At 59.2% G+C, this 26,329-nt stretch overlaps 3 protein-coding genes across 3 annotated transcripts; 1 reads left to right on the top strand and 2 right to left on the bottom strand.

Moving 5' to 3' along the window:
* Positions 1 to 7: 7 nt before the first annotated feature.
* On the bottom strand, positions 8 to 3,128 carry BESB_009850 (uncharacterized protein; the record flags this gene model as incomplete). Its single annotated transcript, XM_029359739.1, has 2 exons — positions 8 to 685; positions 1,494 to 3,128. The coding sequence occupies 2 exons, from the start codon at positions 3,126 to 3,128 to the stop codon at positions 8 to 10; spliced, it is 2,313 nt and encodes a 770-aa protein (XP_029222652.1).
* Positions 3,129 to 5,334: 2,206 nt separating this feature from the next.
* BESB_009840 (putative GCN1) lies at positions 5,335 to 22,135 on the bottom strand (the record flags this gene model as incomplete). Its single annotated transcript, XM_029359738.1, has 15 exons — positions 5,335 to 5,583; positions 6,322 to 6,556; positions 6,713 to 6,891; positions 7,122 to 7,358; positions 7,849 to 8,089; positions 8,675 to 9,093; positions 9,382 to 9,995; positions 10,707 to 11,223; positions 11,678 to 12,832; positions 13,219 to 14,868; positions 15,336 to 17,966; positions 18,546 to 19,169; positions 19,823 to 20,048; positions 20,317 to 20,507; positions 21,056 to 22,135. 15 exons carry the CDS (start codon positions 22,133 to 22,135, stop codon positions 5,335 to 5,337), a joined length of 10,248 nt encoding a protein of 3,415 aa, XP_029222651.1.
* A 1,269-nt stretch (positions 22,136 to 23,404) lies between these two features.
* BESB_009830 (SGS domain-containing protein) lies at positions 23,405 to 26,108 on the top strand (the record flags this gene model as incomplete). The annotated part of the gene is made up of 6 exons (XM_029359737.1): positions 23,405 to 23,487; positions 23,825 to 24,086; positions 24,689 to 24,925; positions 25,316 to 25,435; positions 25,682 to 25,747; positions 26,058 to 26,108. 6 exons carry the CDS (start codon positions 23,405 to 23,407, stop codon positions 26,106 to 26,108), a joined length of 819 nt encoding a protein of 272 aa, XP_029222650.1.
* Between the last annotated feature and the right edge of the window lie 221 nt (positions 26,109 to 26,329).

Here is a 26,329-nt window from a genome sequence, read left to right as displayed (position 1 = left end):
GCCGCGCCTACCGGAATGATCTAATTCGTTTTGCTCTGTAAAGGACTCCAGGATCGAAGGTCTCTACGGGATCGCAGTCAAAACTCAGTCTGCCTGTTGTATACAATTCATAGAGCCGTTGAAGCAGGTTCGTTTCGCAGACTGCCTCAAAGCAAGACGATCTCTGGTACTGCATCATTGCAGTACGGGACCTTTGTTGTTCTCTGCGGGCACCGAGGGGGTCGCCTGTCACTGCAGCTTTCTCATCTCCCTGCTCTGGACTGCCACTGAACTTTTGAGCAGGACTATCCTTCCGCCGTCTCCCCGTTTCCTCCTGTTCGGCGGGAAATGCAGAGGGTCTTCCATGTTTCCTGTTTCGTGGCGGTTCATAACTTATCCAAGATACCCCTTCGATAGGACCCGTATTAGCTTTATCGAGGAGAACGCGGGACTCGCGGCACATGACGGCGAGAGGCTCAAACACCATCCGAAGTAGTTTGGCCATGTGGGTGCAATACTCCACCTCAAACTTTCGGTAGCTCTGAGTGAATACCTCAAGTTGAGACTCAACTGTCTGAAGGAGTTGCTGCCAGCCTGCCCTTTGATTGCGCGGAATCACGTTGTAAAGATCCAGTAGCCAGTCTTCTGGAATCGCTCTGCACAGGCGCAGGAGCGCGTTGTTCAGCTCCCACGACAGAGCATGGACCTGCAGGCATCGTGCAGAGATGCGGACGCAGTAAACATCAAGCAGGAGAAAATCCTGCCTCTGTGGTGTGGCCAAAGAACGGCGAGTTGCGGTGGGGGCGCGAAAGCGTCGTTCCTCATGGTAGCTTGTTAGCTGTCCTGAGCTGCTCAGCGTAACGGACGGGGAACGAGCTCATCACCGGCGTGGTGCCCGTGTACGCACGGGAAACGCAAGCGAAGTGGCGATGGTCAGTCACATGTTTGTTTTCCTGCTGATGCCATTGTAGGGTGTGTAGATTGTAGTGCACAGTACGGAGACGAAAACGGCAGTTCAGAGCAACTTTGACACAGCATTAGCGTGTGATTTTTTTATTAGACCACGTCATCCCGGGGGACCCAACACGCATTTGGCGATTGTCGCGACTATCCCCCTAAACCCCCTAAACCCTAAACTGAGTCAGCCATTACGGGAACGAGTTAGTAGATGCTGTTTAACGGCCAGTGAAGTGACGTGGTTTGCCAAAGTGAATGTCAAAATGCCATATTCTACCCGCCCCCCGCGCCCCGGCCTTGGAGAACGCTGCCAGCGTTAAAGTTCGGCCTCTTGAGAGCTCGGCGAGACTGCCTATCACTGAAACTAGCTGATCCAGACGAGCATGTGGTTTCGAGATGGAAGGCTACGGCGAAAACGAGTCCAAGTGAGAGTAGACGTGGCTCACAGCCGGTAGGAACGAGATTCTCCATTTCTTTATGTCGAGAAAATACGAGGACGCACGCCCGCGGAGCCTGGGCATTCGTCACTGGGGCTATCAAGCCTCTCTGACGCTCACAGCCGGTGGAAGCTTATAGACTCCTTGGTTCCACCGGTAGTTTTGGGGAAGCGTTAAGCTGTATAGAATGATAGAGAAAGCGAAGAAGTCCTCCGCCTCGCTGGGCGGGATCAAAAAGGGGCAATTTTCTGCCACGAAGAGCTTGCGCTTGACGGCGTCGGGATTAGTGATACGCAGTATTGCTGCTATCTCAGCAAGATGCTTCGTGAACGCTGCCACTCTTGCATGTTCTTCCTCTCCTGATAGAAACGCTACTGTCGTTGACGCCATGGGGTAACACGGCACTGATCCCCGGGCAGCGGACACCGCGGTGGCCGCATTGCCAGCCTTGTTGTACATAGGAAACCGAAGAGAACCGTTGTTTCCCGGCTCTGCTGCTCCAGATTCTGCCTTAGAAATGACCTGGTGACCTTCACCTCCGGGTAGAAAAGGTATAAGACGCCGTTTGTACGGCTCACAGTGACCGTTCTCCCCGGCTTCCGTCCAAGTTTGCTGGAACGGAACTTTTTTATGTCTTGCCAGTTCTTGTGGGGTTTGCTGACAGCTCGGCAAAGAGCCTCCAACTGACCGAGAGGAGCATGGCGGGAGATCTTGTAAACTTTGATGGTGGTCCTCCTCCGCAGGTATGTGAATAGAAGAACCCCGAAAGGGCGGACGGCTGTTTATTGTCAGCTCAATGTCGCGGACCATATCCCTGCATATATCGCTGAGGGTGTTTATTCGTTTACGAAACGGCTCTAGCCATACATCTATATTCAGCATTGTTGCCTTCTCGGCACCTCGTTTCAGTATGGAAACGTCATCACTTCGCTGACCTCCTGACTGTAGGGTTCTCGAGCGAGAGCGGGGGGAATCTATATAGGCTAGCGGGGACGATGACGAATGCAGCGCTCTCACATGACAACCGTGGTTCCATGTCGCCAAGCGGCCTGTAATCTCCATGCGTAAAGGCGGTGGCAGGGGGGTGTCCGCCACATTCAGGTGTTGCGCTGTTTTAGCTGGACTAGTCGTTACCAGTGGCACTTCTGTTGAGCTTCTTGAGACACTGTTGCCTCCTCTCGCACCAGGGCCACGTCCGCCGTAGGAGAATTTCGAAAAAGCTTCGTCATTAGGAGTTTTAGAGAACGAGCTGGTGAGTTCACTATCGCGGAAACGTAAGAGTGCCTCTGATGCTGATGTGCAGCTACTCCGTTTCTCTCGCGTAGTAAAGGTCCTTGGCATCGACCTTCGCCTCGCGGTTGTGTCGCTGTCATACGGCGTTTTCACCTTGCGTTCTGAACACGCCGCCGCCGATGGCGATAACGATCGGTGTGAGGGCCGGGCAGGCCTCGGCCTTTGTCGTATCATCGCAATTGCGTTTGAGGAGTGGCCTTCATTCAAGTGAGGAGGTACGATTCGGCAGTCATTCAACACCTCCTTACCCGGTCCATAACGTTCCACCAACTCAAGAGGATCCGTAGTTTGGCCGCTCCGGAGCGTAGACTGACGGCCTACCGATGATGGAAGAGAGCGCGCTCTTCCGCGACGCCCACCAACGCGCCTTCGTCCGCGCTCTTCACCATTCTTCCCATTGCTCGATAACGCGCTGGAGCTGTCCAGCTGGCGTGGACTCGACCGCATTAGTTGACGAAGCATTTTGCAGCGCTAAACCTCGTACTGAGAAGCGTCTACTGCCATCCAGCTGTCCGCTATGAACTTTCCCGTTTTGCCTCAGCGTTATCACACCAGTTCATGGCCTCCACTTGTTCATCATGCATCCGGCTCCGGGTGGTTCATGTTGTTGTTCTATTTCCAGTTGCAGTTCTTAGTCACGATAAGCGTAACGGAAAGTAAAGCAAGCTCGTAGACACATCCGGTGAACCCGATCAAATGTGGCCGCCTGCAAGCGCGGTTGAGGGTTTACGAAAACCGTGTAGGACATCAGGATGTCTCACTGAAACGGAAAGCATACTGCCCCCCTCAGGGCCCTGGACGTGTGGGGTACCTCCCTCCCACTTTTGTTTTTAACTCGGCGTAAGAATACCTCAGGGGACGGGCAAAGCTCTGCGGCTTCGAGCTGCGTGAGCTCGGACGGAGGAGGAGTTTTTTCTACTGGGTAACATCGCAAACGATTTTACACTTTTGCATCATCCTTGTGCAGCAATCCTACCCGACGTCCGGTGAACACTGAATTGGCTACCAGGGGCTATCTGATTTACTCGCATGCAAGAACAAATTACACTGTACTAAAAAGTAGTAGAACACTCACTGGCTCTAGACCCGGGCTCGTGGTAAGACGCCTCGATATAAAGAAAACAAAGAACACATCCAATATTTTGCTGCTTTGAAGAGAATTGTCGTGTTTTCGCATACAGGGACGTTCCCTGCTGGTAGTTGACCGAAAGCGAGAGGACATTAGGGTAGTGGCTCGCATACAGTTTGCAATTCGCCTGGTGTGGCTCCCGATATCACGCTGCGGTAATTTGGGTTACCACGGAATGAACGTGAGCCGTGTCTACAAAAATGCCAGTGGGAACCAGAACTGATATAGACTCGACGAGACTTCGGATTTCTCGAGGTTCTCCCCAAAGGATAGTGTCCTGGGATGTGATGGATACTAAAAGCAGCCAAACCGGAAACACTAAAACGTCAGGTGCAAGCAACCGGCGGAGGGAGACAAGAAATCGGATCTTCAGTCTCAGCCGGAAATGGTACTTTCTCTGACCAGATGCGCGATGGATTGTTTCCTGCGCGCCGTTTTCCCGTCATCCCTTCGGACAACGGTTCAGGATCTCGACACTAAAACGGCGTGCTTGTGAAGAGATTTACGCGGGCCAACGGCGCGGGAACCTGTCAGTGAAAGCTGGTCACTCTGTCTGTACCAAACAATTGTCTCTGCTTGTTACACAGCGCAGCAAAGAGGACACAACTGCATTTGGGAACCGATCACGAAACGGACTGCGAGGGAGGCGGGGCGAGGAGGAGGGGGGGGGGGGGGCTGCGAGCTTATCACCTTTGTCGTCAGCCTCGAGCCTACATGCCAGCGCCGCCAGGCATATCTCGCGGCACAATCCCTCTAGTAAAGCGCACTATATTCTCCTGTTAGGGCCGCCTCTTGGCGATTGCGGGTGAGGCCGCTCAGAGCAGGCGACACGACCGCGCGCCGTGAGGTACCGTAGCGGCACGCGCGAGGTAGGTGTCGTTTGACAACTTAAAATTCGGTAGACTGCAGGCCCCTCCAACACGGCGTCTGACAGGGACGTGCTTTGCCCAAATGACGCGTGCAAACTGCTGGCGTGACTGAACGGCGATCACGGCCGGAAGGAAATAGTGATGTATTAAAAGTCATTGCGCGACGAGCAGAGCCGAAAGGAAATCGTCACGTAGCGGCAGTCAACCTGCTGTAGACTATTGCGTAGCCGCGCATACGCCGAATCATTTACGTGCACCTACGTACAGGTACAAGCTCAGAAATGTAGACGTTGCACACGACCGAATCCAGGCTCTCACAACCACTTGATACGCAGCAGGCCGGGTCGGCACAGGACTCCCAACAAACACAACAAAGGGTAAGACTAGGTACCTCAGGGAACCAGGACCGCGTTTCACTGCGAGGAAGGAAGTGCAGTGACGGCCAACGCATGCAAACAGCTTCATACCACCCAGCCGCGCTTCGCGAGTGTCTGAACGTCCAACGGTACTACCACCGCACTCTCACGCATATAAGCCGCAGCAGGCCGACACGAAGACGACAACTACGTCCACGTTCCTATCCGCCAAGAAGGACGGGGCGGGGACGGGGGGACGGGGGGATGGGGGACGGGAGACGGGGGGGAGGGGTCTTCATATTCTTCCGCCAGCTCTAGGCCATCCAGTCGAAGTCGTTCAGATCCTCTTGGCTGTCTTCTTCCTCGTCGTCCGTGTCTGAGAGTTGGTTGGTGGACTGAGCCGTGCGTGTCAGGACACGCTTCGCGTACTCAGAGAGCTGCTGGAGTCTGCGAGGATCGAAACCGCCTGCCTGCAGTTGCTGAAGAGCTTCGAAGATCCCAGCTTCATCGCGTCCATCTTCGCTGCCCGACACACGGAGCGCGTAGCGGAAAACGGCCTCGGCCTGAACAACACACAGGGAGAGGGCGAAGCAAAAGAAGGAGGCTGAAAGTATACAACTATGGGAACCAGCACAGAGGTCAACGCACGGCTGCTCGGTTGCGGAATAGAGACAAAACGGGAGAAAAACGCGTTTGGGCGGATCAAAACTACCACCACTCAATTAGTTACTCAGCGCGAGCTCGTAGTGCCGCCTAGAGGGAAGAGTAGGTTGAAACTGTGGGCATGCTGGCAACCCAAACACTGCCACCGCACGATTTTGGACGGCAATACTTCTGAAGCAAGGATCCACAAGACGAAAATCTCCACAAAAATCTCCTTTCCTCCGGGTCGGCGAAGACCGGCGCAGCGGAAACGACTTTGCTTAGCCCTGCTACAGATGGTGCCCTACCAAAGGAATGCTGCTACTCAACATCTCCCTTTGCACCACGCGGGCAAGCACCACAACGTGGCTTTTCTTTGCTAGCTTTGTCGCGGACAGAGCGACGCCGAGACTCGCAAAGCCCTAGCCCTTCGTTTCGACAGCCCAGTGTCGCTCGCGTGTCATCGAGAGGAGTCGGGTGGATCACAGCGGCGCTTAAAAAACTCAGTGCGCTATAAAAATGCAGGGCCAGCCTATCGAAAAATCCTCCGGTCCACTGTGGACGCAAGGAGAGCCTTTAAGTAAATGCCCACCCGCCCCCAGGGGCTTAGAAATCTGAGACTCACCGCCCCCTCTCTCCTCTCTCCATTCTTTCCTCACCTGAAGCTTGACAACCGGAGACTGATGGAAGAGATAGAGCGACGCCAAGTCGCAGGTGTCGAGCAAGTAGCGCTCGCGCTTGTCTGCCAGCAGAGCGGTGGAGTGCTTGGCGAGGCTTCGCAGGCCCCGGAGACAAGCGAGAAGGGCTCCTGTGTTCGTCACGCCCGCCGCCGCCGCAGCAGCCTTCGCGTTGCCAACGAGCTTGAAGCAGTGACGCGCAACCGCTTGGTCGTGTCTGCAGAAATGGAGACACGCGACTCGCCACACGTCATGCACGCACACAAGCCACACAGATTCAGAAAAAAAAACTCAGCGGGACATGCCCGAGAACCTCCACATATATATATATATATATACATGTATACGCGTAAAACAGAGAGGTGAGAGTTACCTGCTGCAAGCCGCTGCAACTCGGAAGACATCGAGAGCTGCGCGCTGGACGGCGCTCGCCTGGTCTTCCAGGAGAGTGCCGATGAGCACGAATATCTCGTCTTCGATGTCTGAGTCCTTCAGGATTTCCCAACCGTCTCGGCCTCCACGGAAAATCGGAGTCAGGACGAGGCAAGCGGCCTGAACAACAGCCAGCAGCGCACACCCCACCGACATAGACGTGCTTATGGATGTAGCGCGACGTGACAAACGCGGCGGAAAAAAAGCCAGGCCTAAATGAAGCGTTATTCTTTTCGCACGAGGTTTCACTACGCTTGCCCCCCCCCCCTTCCCCCCCCCCCCCCCCCGCCGCACTCAACGCTTTCGCACGCAGCCCGCCGTTTTCAGCTAAGAATTTCGCAGCCGCTTACCAAGCGGCTGTCCGCTTCGAATTGGTTGCCGCTGTCGAGAACTTGGTCGCGCAAGAAAGCGAGCGCATCCTCGCGGCTCGCATGCTTCAGAAGGAGCACGGAGATCGCCTGACCGGCCGCGACTTTCGCCTCCTCTTCCTGCCGGCTCCGCACGCCTTCCCACGTGGCGTCGAGGACCTTCGCGTAGGTCGCTCCGGAGCACCGAGCTGTGAGGCTGCGAAGGACGTTTGAAACCGCCTGAATACGAGGAAGGCAGACCGCGGATCGTGAACACAGGGTCGCGTCCCCAAGAGCGCAGCCCACCGCCGCATGCTGAGAAGGTAGACTCGGAGTGACAAGGATGTACGGGCCCGCGCGATGTGCAGAACGAGCAACACGCCGGAGTTACGCGTCAGCACAGGCCATCAGAGAAGCACGGAATACGCAGGACACCACACGAAGAAACGCACACAGAGAGTCACCAACGCTCTGCGCATGTATACCTCGCTTCGAAGAGAATGCGCGCAGGTAAGTCTCCCGCCGGCGCGAATGCGGGCGCCACACCGGTACCCCCTACGTGGTGGAAACGCCTGACGGTGTCGCACGCCGCTCCAACGAGTTGCTTTGTCGCAGGAATAAAAGAGACGCGCCCGCCTTCTCTGCACTCCAGGCACGCCGTGCGCCACGTGGAGTGCATGCTCCATTGAAGCGCGGGAGCGATCCACGCGGCACCGAGTCGCCAACGTACCTGGAGAAGAGAAACCTGCAGCGCACCGGCTCCGGTCGCCGCCGCGTTCTGAATGAGGCCGACCAGGTCTCCAAGAAGTCCTTCCACGCGCGTGCTCACATTAAGCGACGTGACCGTGCCAATGATGCGGCAGCCGAGAGTGCGCACAGTGGGATGAGGATCGACGATGCACTTCAGCAGCGTCGTCTGGAGCTGCGGCAGCAGAGGCTTCACACTCAGGCCAGCCTTCAGCAGCAGCGCTCTGCAAAGGGCACAAACATCCACCAACCCGCAGAAGACGCTTCCTTGACCGGGGGCCGAGGCGGGTTCAGCAAGGGGGGAGTTTGCGGGGCTCCTATCCCGAACCGGGAGCGCGTGGGCGCGGAACTGTGCGCTTTACCCGCGTGAACAGAGCGGCAAAGACAGAACGGATAGAAGCGACTCACAAGCGCTCAAGAAACGGTCACGGACATGCATGCGCAGCACGTCGCCACGATTTCCACACATCCCTTGGGCACACGCGGTATCCATGTATGCATATATATATATATATATATATATATATATATATATATATATTGGTGTCGAAATGGGTCTGCATCTGAAGGGTCGAGGCGGTAGTCCGTATATCTGCGGGGGCCACCGGATGCGGCACCTCATGCATGCGCGACCCCTGTCGCGCACAATCACGCGGGGGGGCGGGGGGAGGGGGGGAAGGGGTAATTCGAGAGAGCGCCGCCGATCTCTCGTCACCGTTGGGAACTCTGGTGACGTGAGTAGCGTGCGCGGCGCGGCGGCGCCAGCTTGCGTCTTCTTAGCAGACGCGGCTGTGTCTGCTGGCGCTCACCGGATGGCGAGGAGGATTGCGCCCTTCACCTGGCCGCAGAACTTGTCGCCGACCGTGCGAATGAGCGGACCCGCGAGCTTCACCGCCATGGGCTCGACTGCAGAGGCGCTTGCATGCAGGACGAGCTGCTGGAGCGCGCGGGCGGAGGCCTCCCGAATCGTCGAGGTGCCATACATCAGTCCCTGCTGGTAAATCAGCGCCAGCGTCTCGAACGTCGACGGGCACGGATTCGGCGGCTCAGCTGCCAGCAGCGAGGCGCTGCTGAAGGGCGGGAACGCGGGCGGTAGCGGCGCGGGAGACAGCGCGAACGTCGCGGGCTCCTTCTTCGAGATCGCCAGTCCAGGCAGCACCAGCACTTGGCTGCCAACTGGCTTCCCAGTCACCGGATCCGCCACGAACTTCAGCACTGTACCGTGCAGCTGAAAAGCGACACACCGCACGCCCAATAGACAGTCTCGACACGGGGCACCTCACCTCATCGCCTTTCTCTCCTGATGCTGCCGTTCTGCGACATACAGGCATCTCTACCTGTATATATACATACATGCATACATACATATATCTATGCATACATACATATATACAGATATACGTATGCATATATGCGTATATATATAGTCGTAGTTGCGTGTGTGTGGGGGGTCGAGTGCCCACGTGCGGCCTAGAGTGGGGGTGTCTGTGCCCTCAGAGCCCGCTGCCAGGCGCACCTCGGGAATGATTCCGAGCAGCTCCTCGCGTCTGATTTGCACGTGGAGGGCAGCCAGGCACGCGCCTCCGGCGACAAGGGCCTCTTCGGCGGGGTCGGCTAGCGCCATGGGGAGGACGAGCTGGAGGATGTGTTCGAGGAAGGGCACCATGGAGTTGACGCCGCGCGACCAGAGCAGCAGCAGAAAGACTTCTCCGATGGCACGTCTGCGCCTGCCGTTCAGGGGGTCGGTTTCAACAAACTTCATGAAGTCCGGATGTGCCCGCAACTCCTTCATGTTCAAGAAGGCCGTGGCGGCGATCGGCGCGAAGGTCGACGTCGCGGTCTTCGCGGCGCCCGCCTCCTCGCCGTCCTCCCCGTCGTCGTCTCGCTTGGACTTGCCGGCCCCCGCCGCGTTCTGGTACGCAGCCCGCGCCGCAGTCGCCGCGCTTCGCGAGAGTAGCTGCTGGCGACCGTGCGCAGTGAGCTCGACGATCGGGTTCACGTTTCGCAGCTCTTCCTCCAAAACTGCCACGAGCAGCGTGATCCCCTCCGCGTCCAGGCGCTTGATCAGCCGCAGCGCCGCCGCGAGCGCCTCCGTCCACAGCAGCGTCGAGTCCGCACTCTCAGGCAGAGCTGACGCAGAACGAGACACGCGAGAAAAGACATAGGATGAACGCTTGACACCGTATCAGTCGCCGGAAGACAAAGACCCGAGAGACGGACAGAAAACGGGGGGAAGGCCCGCGGCCAGAAGGAGAGAGATTCGTGCAAACGGAAGGCAAACGACGCAGCACGAAACACGTATGAAAGCAAAGAAAGAAACACGCGACGGAGGAGAGCAGGGTCCAGAGTGAGACAACCGAATCACGTGCACAGAAAGAGAGGGCACAGAGACGCACGCAGACAGAGCAGAGGTAGACGAAGGCCGCAGACAACGAAGAAAGTCACCGAAAACGCGGCACTGGTAGCATTCGTACACTTGAGACGGTCGCGTCTCCGCTGCAGGGCAACACAAATTGCCTCACCCCAGTGCACCATGCATTTCTCCCTTGCCGGGCAAATGTTGACTTCAGCGACTGGCAGACAGAGAGGACCGGTGTAGGCCCAGAATGCACGAAGGTACAGGCGAGCCTCTGTCTGAGAAGGCACTACTCGCTTTTCTGTTGTGTGCTTGCCCCGCGTATGCAGAGCTTGGGAAGTTTGTTGGATCGACAGTGATATGTTTGAGTTATCAGCGAATCAAAAATCCCTGCGGCGTCCACGCGCCCGCGTGCGTGTCTTTGTTTCCTCTCGCGGCGCCTCGGCGCAGTCCGGCGCCTCGGCGCTGGACTTGGGCTAACCCACCTGTCTGACAGCAGGCGCCGAGGAGGAGCTGCAGGATTCGCTTGAGGTTGCGCTGCAGTCTCTCGAGAGGCTGAATTGTGGCGCATGAGCCAAGAAGGCGAAGCTTGGAGGCGTCCAGGGGCCGCGATGCGTCTCCGACGAGTGCGAGGAGTCGCGGCAGGACGGCCTGCGTCTGCTCCTGCAGCAGCAACTCGAAGCCTTGCAGCTGAGCCTCGCGCAGCGACGTGAAAACCTTCGCAGCCTGTTCACGCGTGTACACCGCGGGCTCGATGAGCTGCGACAGCATCGGGGGCAGGATGCGGTCTGAGGCGTCGCTGCCGAGGCCGTCGATGAGGCAGCCTGCCGCGCGGCTCGCTGCGTGCTGAACCGACGCGTCGTGATCGGCTAACGCCGAGCGAACCGTTTGCAGCAACGGAGACATGTGCTCCACCAGAGTGGCGCGCGGCGCCGAGGCGACAACTTCCGCCAAACCCACGCACACGCCCCGACGCGTCGAGGCATCTGGGCTCCTGAGAGACTGCGAACAAACGCGCAGCAGAAAGGCCGATAAACAACAGCGCACTCGTCGCACCAATATATAGGGTGGCTCGGAGGTCGGTTCCCGAGAGCATTATATGGGTTATAGAAAAATAAAATTCAGAATTTTCCTTCGAATTTTCTTACAAAAATCGCCCTTTCCCCTCCGCGTGTAGGCTAAGAATAGTTTCAACATTGAACTTCCACTTTCAAAACGAGACTGTAATTACAGCAACAAACACAACGGCGAGTCTTCACGCGGTAACACAGGAGCAGACCAACGACGGTCCGCGACAGACGTCGGGGTGCGAGCGGAGTCTCTGAACAGGCAGACAGGACGTAGGCAGAGAGGATACGGCGTGAAAGCCCCTTCGATCAACGAGCAAGATGGACAGCGCGGGCATTTAACAGAGGAAGGACGCCAAAGAAAGCGGGTTCTGGGCGGCGTCTCTGACCTGCTCGAGGCAGGGCAGCAGCTGGGGCAGCACCGCGTCTCCAAGTTTGTGCGCGAGGCTTCCGATGCAGCGGGCGGCGACGCGTTGCTTTTCTTCGCCTCCGGGGAGTGCGGAGGAGGCGGCGAGGTTGCTGATGAGTCGCTTGGTGAGGATGGGGAGGAGTTCCTTGAGCGTGCGCGGGCTGTTGGAGACGAGGCTCTTCCAGACTTGGACAGCTGTCTGCCTGACGGCCGCCGCTTCGTCGGAGCGAATGATGTAGAGCGAGCTGAGGATGAACGCACGGCGCTCCAGACTCAGGATCTCCGTCTGCATCACGTCCTCCGCCGCGACGCCTTCGCCGCAGCCGCGCAGCAGACGATCGAGGAGCGTGCCAATGAGCGTCACGGAGCTCTGGCGAATGCGCCAGTCGGGGCTGAAGAGCCCGTCCTCCAGGGGCCGCAGCAGGAGCGCGGTGTGCGTCTGCGCATACTGCTGGACGCAGACGTCGCAGGCGCGCAGCGAGACTTCGCGGACGGGCTCGGCGTTGTCGGCGAGGCCGCCGAGAAGCACCGGCAGGACTTCGGGCACGTAGTCCTGGAAACTCTCGCGGAATGCCGTGGGCAAGTAGACAAACAAGCCGAGGTATCCCTCGCGGACGTCGGGCGGCGCCTGCTGGTCGGTGGCGTTCGCGAGGATGTCAGGCAGGAAGGCCTTGAGGCGCTCAGGCCCGAGCGCGACGAGGACTTCGGACAGCCCGTAGGCCGCCCCGCTGCGCTCCACGGAGCTCTCCGAAGTCTTGAGTGTGCGAAAGAGCCACGAAAGCACGTCGCTCAGGTGCTCCTCGCCGACGCCCTTGGCAATCGTGCCGAAGGCACGCGCAGCCGCCGCACGCACATGCGGAATCGGATCCACGAGCGTCGACTGCAGGTGCACGAGAATCTGCGGGAGGTAGGGCAGGAAGTCCTTCGGCTCCGTCGCCAGACACACCATGGACCCCACGATATTCGCCGCTTTGTGCTTCGTCTCCGAGCCGCGCTCGCGCAGGCCGCGAATGGCAATCGGGCACACCAGTGCCAGCGAGGGAGCGTCCACGGAATTCCGGAAAGATGTCGTCAGCAGAACCTCGAGCATGCGCTTCGTATTCTCCGTCGTCGGATCCACGAGCGTCTCGATGAGCTGAGAAAACTCATACGCGGAAGAAAGAAGAAAAAAGTCACAGGCAGCTGCCTCCTCGCGAAGTGGACGAAACGTGGCGAAGAAACCAAGAGAGACACACAGACTGAACCCGCCTGAAACCGGAGTTCGAGAGCCCAGCATCAACGAGGCGGGAACGTGGTGGCGTCCCTTGACGGAAAGACATCCTATACGCTTGATCCTCCTATTTGCACTGGGCCATTCATCCACGTCTCTCGTCTTTTTCTGGTCGTTGCTCTCTGGTTTTAAGACAGACACGCCCGCGCAGAGGCAGGCAGGTCCGCCAGGTCTACGGGCGCCACATGAGCGGGCGTTTTTTCGCGATGAAACAGAGCCACCAGGCCCCGCCCGCCTCGTTCTTTCCGCACCTTCGGGGCGAGCTGCTTGATTTCTGGATTAGATATGACCTCCGCGATAGCGAAGAGGGCGTCGCGGGCGCTTTCGCGGACTTTAGGGAAGCACGTGTCTGACATGACTTCGCTGAGGAGGGGGACGACCTGCGGGAGGCAGGAGGCGAGTTGCCGCGGCGCGCAGTGAGTCATGGCGCCGAGAAGCTCGATGCTGCCGACTTTGGTTCGCCACTGCGGGTCTTCGAGCTTCTCAATCAGCGTGGGGAGGATGAGCTTCACGCCATGGCCGCTGAGCTGCGCCATGATCTGCCTGGCTGCCTGCTGGGCGGCGAGGCGCACGGGGAAGGCTGTGTCGGAGAAGCTGCTCAGGAGCAGAGAGAGCGTGTGCAGCGTGTAGGGCTCGAAGAGCCGGCCGAGGGCGTCAGACAACGCCTCGATGCAGAGCAACGCGCCCTGGCGCCGCACGCCGTCCTTGCTCTCCATCGCCTCCTTGAGCGCGTCCATCACGTGCTGCGTCTTGAGCGTGAGAATGCCCAGCCCTTTGACGATGCCGCCCAAACCCCGCGCGCCGCCGCGCCGCACCACGATGTCGTCGCCCGTCAGCGCGGCGTCCAGCATCTGCGACAGCAGCGAGAAGCAGAAGGCCTGGCTCTCGGAGACCTCGCCTGCAGGCGTGGCGCCGCCCGACGCGCAGAGGCGAACCAGCGGAGACAGCGCGCGCGAGATCGTGCGCTGGACGTCTGGCGAGGGCGCGCGCGGGTCGACGATGCAGGCAATCAACTCCTTGATGATCTTCTTCACCGTGGGATCCGAGCCGTCCAGCTTCTCCGCAATCGCGCCGAAAAAGACGGAGCAGGCGACGTTCAACACCGCCTGCACTTCAGACGCGTCCACGCTGCGCGCCTTCTTGCCTTCGCCCGCCGCGCCGCACGCGGAGACGCCCTTCTTCGACGCTTTCTCCACGACGTGGAAGAGCTCTTGGCGCACCGCCTGCCCGCCGTCCTCCTCGTTCTCCGTCGCGCAGTTCTGAATCGCCGCCACACCTGCAGCGAGCAGCGCCTGCTGCAGGCCCTCGTCCTCGATCGCCTCGACTGTTGTCAACGCGGAAGTCAGCAAAAAGCGAAGCACTTCCTGAACGGCTTCTTCCCACGCCAGCAGCCGCCTCTCTGCGAGGCACTGCAGCGTCCGCGCCACACCCAGCTTCATGTTCAACGACTCCTGCTGCTCCTCTTCTTCTCCGCGCGTCGCAGGCCGTGCCGCGGCTCCGTGCGCCTCCAGCGTCTTCAGGTTCGGACTCGCCCCTCCCCCGCCGTTCTTCTCGCCTTCGCGTGCATCGGCGGTCGGCTGCGGCGACGCCGGCGAGCCAGGCGAGCCGCCTTGCGTCTTTCGGCCCTTCCCGCCGACGAAAAACGGGTCTTTTGCCTCCTTTTTCTGGTACGCAATGGTCGGCTTCGCATCGCCCCCGCGCGCGCCGCGCTCCGCGCCCTCTGCAGCCGCGCCGCTCTTCTCAGCCGCACGCCGCGCGCGACGCGCCGCCGCCTTCTCCGCGCCCTCGGGATACGACTCCAGCAGATACCAAGAAAATAGCTGCGGCAACGCAGACATCGCCACGTCGAGCTGGCTCGCGCCGCCCAAGTCCGCGACGAGCGAGGCGAAGGCCTTCGCCGCCTGCACACGCAAGAAAAGAACTCAAAAAAGGCCATGCAGCACGCAGAAGGGTCACGCAACTCTACGTAGAAGAGAGTGCACGCCTTCCCTGCGGCACCTGAAACACTGAGACTGAGACTGAGGTTTTGCTCCACCCAGTTTTTTGCATCGCCGAAGAACTGCCGCGCAGACACGACCGCAAGGCCATACACGTTCGCACGTCTGCGCAGAGTGCGCGGAGGCGCGAAGGTGCGGATGCAGAGACTCCAGCTCGACGCTGTGCGCAGGGAGCGCCGGCGGATGAGGCGCGTGCGGCGGACGCGCACTCTGCATTCCGCTCGCAACTCAACAAGGAAGAAGAACGTCACTCGTCTGATCGCCGTCCTCGTGTCCAACTGGTCGTATGCGCAGAGGCCTCAGCAACACGATGTACCCCCAAATCGCTTCGTTGCTTAAGTTTCCTTCCTCTACGGGCTTCAGAAGTTTACCAGGAGCTGGAAGCCCTTGTGGGGCGTCCGCAGGAGCACGCCGACGTCCCCGAGTCTCTCCTTGTTGACAACTTCGTTCTGCACCCAGACGGATTTGAGCAGCTTGCTGGCGGCGAGCTGCGTGCGCTTCGCGTCTGCGTCTTCGTCGCCCTCTTTGACGTCTTGCTGCAGAACGAGCAAGTACGCGATGCACTCGAGGTGCTTCTTGAGGAAGTCCTTGGGGGCGACCTGGAGGGCCTCGACGACTGCGCGCCGCACCGTGGCATCGTCGGCGACCGCGACGTTCAGAAGCGTCTCCAGGAGCGACGTCTGGTCAGCTTCCTCAGTCTCCGCGTCGCAAGCGTCGTCGCGTTTCTTCTCCCTGCGCGCGAGGAGGTATGCGCAAAAGTCCTGCAGCGCCGTCGCGGCCGTGCTGACTAGCGACGGATGCGCGCGGAGCGAACAGGAGAGGCAGCCGAGAACTTCGCGCTCATGCAACGGCGCGCGCAGCTGCAGCTGCTGGCGGAGGAGCTCCATGGCCTGCTGCGAGGCCGGCAGGCCGGAACTCTGGGCGTTCTGAAGAATCGCCGAGACGACAGGCAGAATCAACGCCGCCGCAGCCGGCGACAGGACTGCCTTCGGGTGGATAGTTGCCAGCAGCTGCACGTCCGCCTCTTCTAGCGGCAGGCTCAACCCCACGCGCAGCAGCGCATCGGGGAGAACGCTGCGCCGCGGAACGACGGCCTGCGGCACCAGCCCGCCATTCACGATCCGCCGCAGCGTCTTCAGCGCCTCCATGCTCACCAGGGGGCTGCGCATGAGATCCTGGAAGGCAACCTGCAGGCGCACACTTCCCCCCTCCGCGTGCCTGCCCCCCGCCGCCTGGCTAGCGTCCTCGGCAACGGCCTTCGCCTTCCCGCCCTCGTCCTGAACCGAAAAGAGAGCCTCCACTGCGCCAGGCATGCACTCCCCCAAGAGTCCCAGGCACTGCAACGCGTACTCCGTCCGCTCGACGCTGGCGCGCATGCGGCGACGCTGCGCCTGCTGCAGAGCGAGCTCCTCGGCCTCCAAGTCTGCCTTCGTCTGGTTGCCACTCCCGGCAGCTGCGCCGCCGGCGCCGTGACCAGGCCGCGCGCCTCGCGCATCTTTCCGCGCCGACGCAGTGGCGCCCGCGCGGTGCACGCCGGCGGCGCCTGTGGGCTTGGCGGAGCTCTTCGAGGCTCCGGCGCCTGCCCGTGTCTTGGGCTCTTGCTGGATTTCGTCTGCGAGGTCGCCGTACAAGGCGCTCTGGAACTTGTTCTTCTTCACGTTTTTCGCCTCGACTTCCTGCGCCTGGTAAGTCCCTTCTTCGCGGTAAAGCTCGTCGTCGCGCGCAAAGTAGAGCGCGACGTCTTGCTCGGAGAAAGCCTTCATTTCCTCCGTGCCCAACAAGCCCGCAAGCTGGCTGCATGCAGCCTTGGCAGCCGACTCGAGGCCCCTGAGCAACAAAGAAATCGGCACGCTGCTCTGACGCGTCGAGGCCTCTTCGGCGCGACCACTCCTGCTCGGCTTGCCTCCCAGGTCTTCCTCGTCACGCGCAGCCACCTCGCCGCAGCTCTTCTTCTTCCGGCTGGCGGCGCCGGGGGGCGTCTTCTCTATCCGTTCCTCCGTTTTGGCTGCCAGACAGAGGCCTCTCAGCCCCTCGACGAGCCCGAAGAGCGCATCCCTGTAGCCGCCCGTGGCTTCGCTCGTCGAGCAGCCGGCTTGCGCGGCGAGAGGCAAGAGCCCGAAAAGAGTATCCCAGGCAACGAGGCCGGGCTTCTTCTTCTTTTTCGACTCGGTCTCTCCAGCGCCCGCGGCGTCGGCGCCGCACAGCGCCTGGACGCGCACGAGACACGCGCGGATCACGTGGCCCCCAGACTTCTTGCGAGACTGAAGCAGCAGCGGATGCATCAGGCAGAGCAGCAGCAGGGCGTTGAACTGCGGCGAAGGCGCCGCAGGGCCGCCGTGCGCAAGCGCAGGCGCAGTGGAGGCCTGCGGGTAGCGCAGCGTGAGGAGGAACCTCAGCGTGGAGCGGAGCGCCGCGGCAGACGGAGGGACGCCGACGGCCGAAGTCGACGCAGAGCTCGACGGCGCTGCGTTTCCTGCCGCAGCCTGAGCGACAGACCGAGACGCTGCGGGCGTCCCGACCGGCGCGGAGAAACGCGCCAGCTGGAAGTAGAACGCGAGAAGAAGCAAGTCAACAAACTCAGGGACAGTGCGGACGGCTTGTTGGAGGCGGGAGAGGAAGAACGATGACGTCGCGCCGAAGGGCCGCGACAGGCTGGAGGAAGCTGCGGGCGTTCCCCGAGGCGCAGGAGAGGCCGAAGTCTCCTCGTCGCCCGCGGAGGCGCCCTGAAGACGCCGCTGCATGACGGTCATGAGGAGGCGCACAACTCCAAAGTGGAAGCCAGACAGAAGAGAGCAAGCGGGGCCGAAAGACTCGAGAGGAAAAGGGACTTGCGCGCGGTCACCGAGATTCAGGAAACCGGCTCCGCTCCCAGCGAGGAGAAGAGGCTCGGTGGACAGTTGATGCGGAAAGCCGTACGCGACGGCCGACAGAACGAGGGGGCGCCGCGCACAGAGGATGCTGAAGAAACGAAGCTGCGAACGCAGCTCCTCCGCTTCCTGGGCCTAAACGCCGAAGACCAAAAGGAATACACATCAGACGTGTGTGCAGTGAGCCAGCCAACCGCACACAAAAAATGCAATATATATATATATATATATATATATGTCTATGCATCTGCGTTGCAAAATACCTCTGGACAGATATGAGGCGCATGAGAGCGTAGGCGACCCGCGCCCGCGGAGTTGAGATCGGCTCTCTACAGAAGGGGAGAAGACGCGGACCAAAACAGACCAACAGACAGCGACGCTGTCAACGCCGAGCCGCGTAGTCCTCCGGCTTACGCCAAAAAAATCGAGGCCGCTTCTCAGGTGAAGCATGCTCGCTACCCTGGGCCTCTGCGCATGGCAAAGCCGCGAGAGCAACAGATTTACGAGCTACCCTCCCACTAAAAGTCTACAAGAATCATCTGGCAGCGCAGCACTGGAATCGAACTTAGCCACTAGCACACAGAGACACAGTTGGCTGGCAAGTCTGTGACCCGCACGAACGCGGCGTCTGCCTCTTTGTGCTCCCAAACTCGCCAGGCAGGCTGCCCCCCCTCCCCCCCTTGCCCCCGCATCTCTCCCCCCCGGGTTGCAGACCTTCTCCATGGCGACTAAGCTGTTGAGGTAGGAGTCCTCTTCGACGATCAGTTGCGCGGCGTTCTTTGGCACGAGATCCGTCGCCTCTTTGTCTCCTGCTGCGGCGCCTGCGGAGCCCTCCTCGTTCGCCCGCAGGTCTTCCAAGAGAGAGAGCAGCGCCCAGGCTTGCAGACACTGCGGCCGCAGACCGACTTTCGTCGTCGCGACCGGCAGCAGAGCCGCAGCGGCGGCGCTCGCCTCCCTGAGGACGCCAAGGCCCGCCACGCGGCTCCGCTGGCTGACCGCCGCGACGGTGAGCGCTTCGAGAGCTGCGGCAGCCAGCCGCGGCGACGATGACGCAGACTTGCCAGTGGCGGTCCCTGCTCCCGGCAGAGAGAGGAGCTTGGACAGGGCAGCGACGAAGGGCTTCAGGGCATCTGGCTCCGGCGCCAGGGGAAGCGACACGGCGAGGAGAAGGCCGACAACTCGGCAGACTGCCACCTTCACTTCTTCGTTCAGTTCGTTCTGCAGAGACGTGAGGAAGAACGAAGTCTTACCGGACGCAAAGTCCGAAAGCCATTCCTCGCGCAACTCCGACGGGAAGCGCCGGCGCAGATGTGGCGACAGAAGGCACTCCGACAGGGCCTGGGCACACACGCCAGCACACGCAGGTAGGATGACCGCCCGCACAGGCATACAGCAGGTGCCTGCAAGAGCCATCACGCTTCTGTCCCCTCCTTTGCGCTCTGATTGTCTCGACTAGCCGCAGACGCGGCATACAGGAGAAGGAATCATCCCGCCGCCTCGTCGTCCTCTTTGGTGCAGTAGATTCCCAGTCTCCAATCCCACAATTCTACCGCTGCAGTCCCCCACTAGTCCCTTCTTCTTCGAGACTCTTCTCGCTTCCGCCCGTTCTTCGTCCTCTCTCGCTGCTCGCCCGCCCCCCCCCCCCCCCCCCCCGACCTCCGCCCACGCGTGAGACGTCCGCGGAAGACGTAGACAACTCTTTACGGAAGTTCGCACTGGTGCATATTGCACGATTATCATTAGATGTGATATGCTCTTCGCCTCAGCAAGGAGACGCACTCCATGCAGCCCTAGCAGGTGCTGGCTGGTTCCACGGAGCACGTCTGGTGTCAGTCGGTCGCTCCAACTCTCAAGGCGCAGTGAAAACTAGCTGAGACGCGTCGAAGAAAATGAACACCCCCACTGCCCAAAGTCGCAAAATCCTGCGAAGAAGCGTGCAGAAGTGGGTTGCTAGGTACCCCTTCGAGATCGGCACCGTCTGTTTGACTCACCGCAAGGAAAGCGATTCTCTCTCCAGCCTTCGTGAAACTGCCTTTCTTGAGCGGCTCGTAGAGACGCTTTAAGACGACCTGGACCAGAGCAGCCGTGTCGCTGCAGCGCTGCGCGAGCAAGCCGATAACTTGCAGCGCCGTCTGCAGTCGAGCAGTCTCGGTTGTTGTAGTGCTGCTGCTTTTCACGATGTCGAGGAGGCCTTGGTCGCAGACAGAAGTCAAGCAGCTGAAGAGCACAAAGGCGGCACGAGGTGCGCAGAGCGCACATCGCAAGGAACAGGTCCAAGAGTCCCTCTGACGGGCACTCACGAGTCCGCGGCACATCGTCAGGCCGCTGGGCAGCGAAGGATGCGTCGTCACAGATGCATCCGCGGCGCGCAAACAGCTGCTCCAGCTGCATTCGCTCTCTCGTGTGCCTCCGGTCCTTGAAACAGAGAGCGTCGCACCACTGCTCGCGCTGCCGACTCGCTGTGTCTGCGGCTGTCGTCACTTACCTGCTGCACTCGACAGAAGAAGACGAAAAGAGAGAGACGGCCGCAGCCAGCGCCGCATTCGGAGTGCGCTTCAGGCTGCGCTGCAGCGGGGGCAGGAGAGTCGCCCAGTCTCCTTCTTGAACGAGCGAAAGAAGAGGGCGAAACGCTGCGGAGAGGAGAGCGGCGGGGGGCTGTCGGGCCTCCACAACTGCCTGCAAGAAACATCCACGTGCATGTTTCGGGTGCGCGGCATGCCGCAAGTCGAGTCCTGACTGAAACCACCGGAGGGCTGACATCCCTCTTCACAACGCGACGCACCTCCATAGGCGTCCCCATCCGCGTAGGTAGCACGCATGCACTCAGCGTTCGCAAGAGGCTGCGAACTCAACGTACGCAGCAGGCATCGGTATAATCGGTATTTGGTATTTCCCGCAAAAATACGCAAAAAGCTGCCCCAGCAACCTCGCCCTCCGCCGGGGAGCGGATGTTGCCACCAGTTTTGAAGGATATGGTCCTCAATTCCGTCTATACACTGTATGTGTTACTGGTTCTATACAATTTACTGCAGAAACTGGACAGACTGATACAAAAATCTGCACAGGAGCCGAACTGCAGCACACGCACGGAGCCGCTTGCAGAATTCAAGGCTCCAACCGAAGACGGCAGACCGCTCCACCGCACTGCAGCAGCGTGCTGCTGCTTAGCAGTGGTGCCGTAAACCGCAGACACACACGTCTTGGAAGAATCGTGCGCATCTCACCTGAACATACACCTCGAGCATGGTCTGCCTCATTTCCAGCGCCTCTGCCTTTTTGGCGGCCAAAAGTTTGGCCTTTTCGTCGTCAGCAGCCGTGTGCTTTGCAGCGCTGGAGCCTCCTTTGTTGGCTGTTCCTCGCGTTTTCGCGGCGTTGCTCAGCAAGGTCTGGCGCAGATAGCGCCCGACAACGAAGACAGAAACGTACGGTCCACAAGCCCCTTCCGCGAGGGGTGACGCGAGGCCCTTCGAGATGTCCTGCTGGAGCAGTTCGCGGACGGATGGTGAGATGTCGCAGAGTCGCTCCAGCAGATGGACGGCTTTTCCTCGGAGAATGGCGTTGGAACTCCCCGCGTTGGGCTGGAACATCTGTTGCTCAAGCTGTGTCACGCTGTCCTGTGAGCCGCTCGCCCGGATCGCTGCCTCTGCTGCGGCGGCCGCATCGGGCGCGAGAGCTCGACCCAAGAGCGCGAGGGCCGCCGAGAAAACCGAGCCGCATGCCTGGTGCTGAAAGAACAGCTGTGCTTCGGGGTCACTCAGCTGCTGGATGACATCCAGGAGCACAGCGAAGTACCGCCCAACTCCAGCCGCTGCAACAGTGGCTGATGCCGTCTTCAGACGTTTGAGAGCGTGCTGTGCGCCCAAACAGAAAGCCGTCAGTGTTGGCAACACGTCATCGCTGGCGGCTGCTCCCGACGAGCAACCGGCGGCGCGGACTTCAAGCACCAGAGCTTTGCAAACAACCTGCAGAATCTGCTGAAGCTGAGCCGACGCCGCTTTGGCCGTCTCCGGTGTGACGGGAATGTGCAGGCCGACTGCGCTGGTGAGGATCTTGACTGTGGCGGCATCCAGCGCAGCAGGCAACTCCTCTGGAGAGTCTCCCTCTGCAGAATTCGACTGAAGGAGAGCGAGCACGACGTCTAGAGAAGCAGCCAACTCACCCGGGAGAGTTCCCCCGCGAGCTGCCAGCGAAGCGGCACGGAGAGCGTCCGTCATCGACACAGGGTCGCTCGCGCCCTCAAAGCCCTCCCGGGCCGAAGGGCTCACTCCATTGTGAGCGCCTTCAGGCAGCGTATCCGCACTCATTTCGGAAACGCCAGTACACAGCCACGTCAGCGGACTCGGAGGAACGGCTCGATTATTGGCCGCCGCTCTGCGTGAGACGCGAAGAGGCGACACGCGGGAGCAAATGAGGCACAGATGCCCTCGAAACTGGCAACGGCACAAGTTCTTCCAGGGATCTCCAGCAGCAGAGCAGCACACTCAGTGTTGTGACAGCCTAACCGATCTGCGTTCACCTAACGGGCAATGAGGGTGCCGAAAGAACGCGGTTGCAAGCTGGACCCGTCTCCGGAGAAAGCTTGAGGGGTGAGTCTGGCCAGGACAATCGGTCGCAGGCACAAAGCGGCACGCCGTCTTCTTTTTGCCGATCACAGAACACGGGAGGAGGACAGAAGCGAGCAGACTGCGGTGACTAGTGGCCTTCAGACGAGGTAATCTTACACCTCAAAACACTTGTGTACTCCGCACGCCTGCTCTTGCATGCTGCAACAGCGTTTCTTGTCGGATGCGCACAGCGGCTTGTGAGCTGGCAACGGGCGTACACGGTGCCGTGTACGCCCGTTGCCAGCGGTTTGTCCTGGTGCTGCACGGTTGCGAACAATCGCATGAGTTGTTGTCGGGCAACTTTGCGCGACCGTGCTTATCCTTGTTCCGTTTGATTGTGGCATGTCTGGAAACGCTCGTCGTCTTCTTTCATGCTGCTTCTGTTTGCAGTAGCCTGACATCGTCATTGATGGTGCATTCGATTGTCAGCGTGCACCGCAGCCTCTGTTCTTTCATCCTATCTGGAGGTCATGTGTAAAGTTTCCGATTCAGTGGTGTGCCACGGCAAGGCGGCGGGGTACTCTTCTCTAGAGGATCTTGTCGCGTGCGTGCGTTGATTGACTTGTGCCTCCTGCGAGCGCAAAGCACGCTGCAGCTGGATGCGTTCGGCGCGGGCTGCGCCCGCCAACGTTAGGTTACTGCAGCACACAGTTGTGCCATTTTGTATCTGTGCCGTTTGCCTGCTTTGGTACGGCAGCTAGCGCAATCGCTGAGTAAACGGGAAGTCTAGCCTCTGACCACCGTAAAGACGACACGGTGTCTAAGTCTTCACTCAGTCGTGTGCGTTACAGGTGTGCACCGGCTGAGCGACCCTTTCGCCGACCAAGTGAGGCAGCGGATCAGCACCAGCTTTCTCTGCGGGACACCGTCGAAAACGAGACCATTCATACACGCTCTGGCTTCGTTGACCATCGAAGCTGTTCCCTTTCAAGATCTATCTCTGCATTTCGTCAGCTGTATTTTTCGAGGATGGCTTCACCCAGCGCTTCTTGTACACTGCAGGGCGGCGCGAGCTCCGCGTCGGGGCCAGCACGTCGCACGCAGACTCCTCGGTACGTCCCCCCTTGCCTTCCCAGTTAGTTGAATGGCATGTGTGTGGCTTAACCTGCAATAAAGCTGTAGGGCTTCATCGAGTGCAGCTGTGCGTGTGACTGTCGGCGCTGAACTAGCAGAAATCAGTGTGCCCGAATAACCTCGACACGCGTTCTACGCTGCCCGTATAGACCGCACCTTCAGCAAGTCGTAGCCCCATATGTCATTGTGTAAGGTGAACCGTGGTTTCGCTTGCTTTATTTTGGATGGCCTTGTGTGCTGCGCGCGTACGTTTCGTGCGTGTCAGTTGTCAGTGTTAGGGTTCTTTGTGTGGCTGTATGCACTCTCCATGCCCAGGTTCGAATGGATGCAAAGTGGAGAGCGTCTGTGTCTCACGTTTTTCGTGAAGCATCTGTCTCCTGGGGACGTGCAATCCATCGAATTCAAACCTCGAGAGTTCTGCGTGCGCCTGCTCGTCCCTCCTCTTCCTGCACCCACCGAGGGAGGCGCGCCGGCTTCAGCTGCAACTTGCGGCGAAGAGAAGAAGCTTTACGTTTTCCACATTGAGCAGCTCTTGGAGGAAATCGTTCCAGAAGAGTCCAAGTACACGCTCTCGCAGGTAAGCCCCATCGCCTCGTCGGCTGTCCTGTGGAGCCGCGGCTCTGTGTGGGTAACGTCGTGTCCGCGGCACCTTCCCGCACAGGGTGGTATTTGTCGGCATCTGCTCGCTCGAAGGCGCCGACACGGGCATGTCTATGCACGCATAAATAAGTACTTGACACGGCTTTGCGTTTTCCTCGTTGTTGCGGGAGCGTTCTGGCGGGCGCTGTCCATCGTCTTCGCTGGTTGCGTACGTTGTGGTGGCGCGTGATGTCTGTTCTGTCTTGTTTCGGGCATTTTAGACGCGCCGTTGCCTTCTACCCGCGAATTCGTACGTCTTATTGGACGTCTCGCGTCTCAGTAAAACCTTTATGGTGGCAGGAGAGGAACTGCGCACGCTTGTTTTCGTTGCGTCTTCTGGCTGAAGGCCGTGTCACAGTGTACATCTTGGAAGACTTCCCTTCCTTTCGCCCCCGCTGTAGTGAAGAGACTCGCCTCTTGACGGTTGCCTGAATCCGTTTTTCGCGTTTCCGGTCTCTGTGAGGATTCGAACGTCGCGGTGCGCAGACAAGCGTCGTGTGGGATCTGCTTTGCTCTGCTGCGACACTCGTTTGCCGCCAGACAAAGATCGAAGTTTCGCTGAAGAAGAAGCGCGCAGGCTTCCACTGGGCTGCCCTCGAGGCGTCGCCCGTGGGACCGGCCGCGCCTCTGCAGCCCATCGCGACAGTGGACTCGGCGAAGAAACCGGAGGGAGAGTGCGGGAAGGGCGAGAACAAAGAAGCAGACACGAACGAAAAGTCGAAGCAACCGATGTATCCGTCGTCCAAGAAGAAGATCGACTGGAACCAAGTCGAAAAAGTAAGTGGGCTCTCCAGGAAGCCATGCATTTCCCTGGCGGCGGGGGCATGCACGGACGCAGAGCGTTCTGCATTAGGTAGAAAGGTAGAAAGATACATAGATAGAAAGAAAGATAGACGTGCCTGGCCTAACCTATTGTGGCGCCTGGAATGGAGGACTGAAGATCGCCAAGTAGAAAATGGATGCTTACAAATAAGTGAAGATGCACATCCATGCATTGAGTTTTGGTTAGATTTTTATGTAATCACGCAGAGGAAAAAGTAGACAAACAGGCGCGTAAAGTAGTCCGCGGCCAGACGACTGAATAGACCTCTCTGTCGCCTGTTCGGCTGGCGTGCGGTGCACGACTCGCTTGACGCTTAGAGACGGACCTTTTCTTTTCCGGTCTAGGAAATCGATGATGAGTTGAAGGACGACGACAAGGAAGGCGAGGCTGCGCTTCAGAAGCTCTTCCAACAGATCTACGCAAATGCGGATGACGACACGAGGCGCGCTATGATCAAGTCATACGTACGTTCAATGCATCCATCATTCTAGCCCTACTTATCCCTCTCTTCCGCCGAATTGTCCTCCTTTCAGCCGGCCAGCGCCGTGGCTAGTGCGCCTTCGCTGTCTTCTTCTGCGTCCGTGTTTTCTGCTTTTTCCCGTTTCCGTCCTTGCCTTGTCATTCTTTCGCTGTAGAAGAATGGTGGCTGTGGTGAGAAGAACCAGTCGTGGGATCTCTGCGTTCGTTCTTTTCCTGTCCTTTGTTTCCAGCAAACGTCGGGTGGGACGGTCCTCTCAACAAACTGGGACGAAGTCCGAGGAAAGAACTACGAACAGGTGGGTTTTGAGAGTGCCTCTGGGGGGCGAGTCTGCTGCTGTATCTGCCCGCGGCTGCCGGAGTCTTTTGCTTCTACACAAGTCATAACAGAAAAGACCAAGCGCAATCCTCGCCGGGGTGTGCTGCCTTGATCAGGCATCGGGGTTGTATTTCTGTTTTAGGTTCCCTAGTATGGGCGCTTCATATGATGACATTGTATGAAATGTATTTTCATTATTATATCAACTATATAAATATTTATGTAGTTTCATTAATTGCTCAATAAATTAATGTATTCAAACTATTTTTTGATTTGATTTGTTTCTTCAGAGCGTCACAGCCCCAGAAGGCCAGGAAGTCCGCCGGTGGACGCAGTCATGAGCCCCGCGAAGCCGCGACGCAGCGCGCGTTTTTGAAACAACTTCTTGTCAAAGGTCGTATGATTCTTCTGCATGCGTTTCCTTTTGTTTCTCCGGTTCTCTCGATTCTCCCTCCTCTGATGCACGTGCTGGCCTCCACAAGGCACGGGATCTCTCGCTCTCTGCGTGCCTTGTATGTTCCCTCTCCGTGCGCCGCCTGTCCACGAGTTTCTCGGCTGGGGC

Source organism: Besnoitia besnoiti, chromosome I, assembly GCF_002563875.1.
Source record: "Besnoitia besnoiti strain Bb-Ger1 chromosome I, whole genome shotgun sequence".
Taxonomy (NCBI): Eukaryota; Apicomplexa; class Conoidasida; order Eucoccidiorida; family Sarcocystidae; genus Besnoitia; species Besnoitia besnoiti.
The sequence above is the reverse complement of the archived record's forward strand: the minus strand, read 5'-3'. Positions and strand labels throughout refer to the sequence as shown.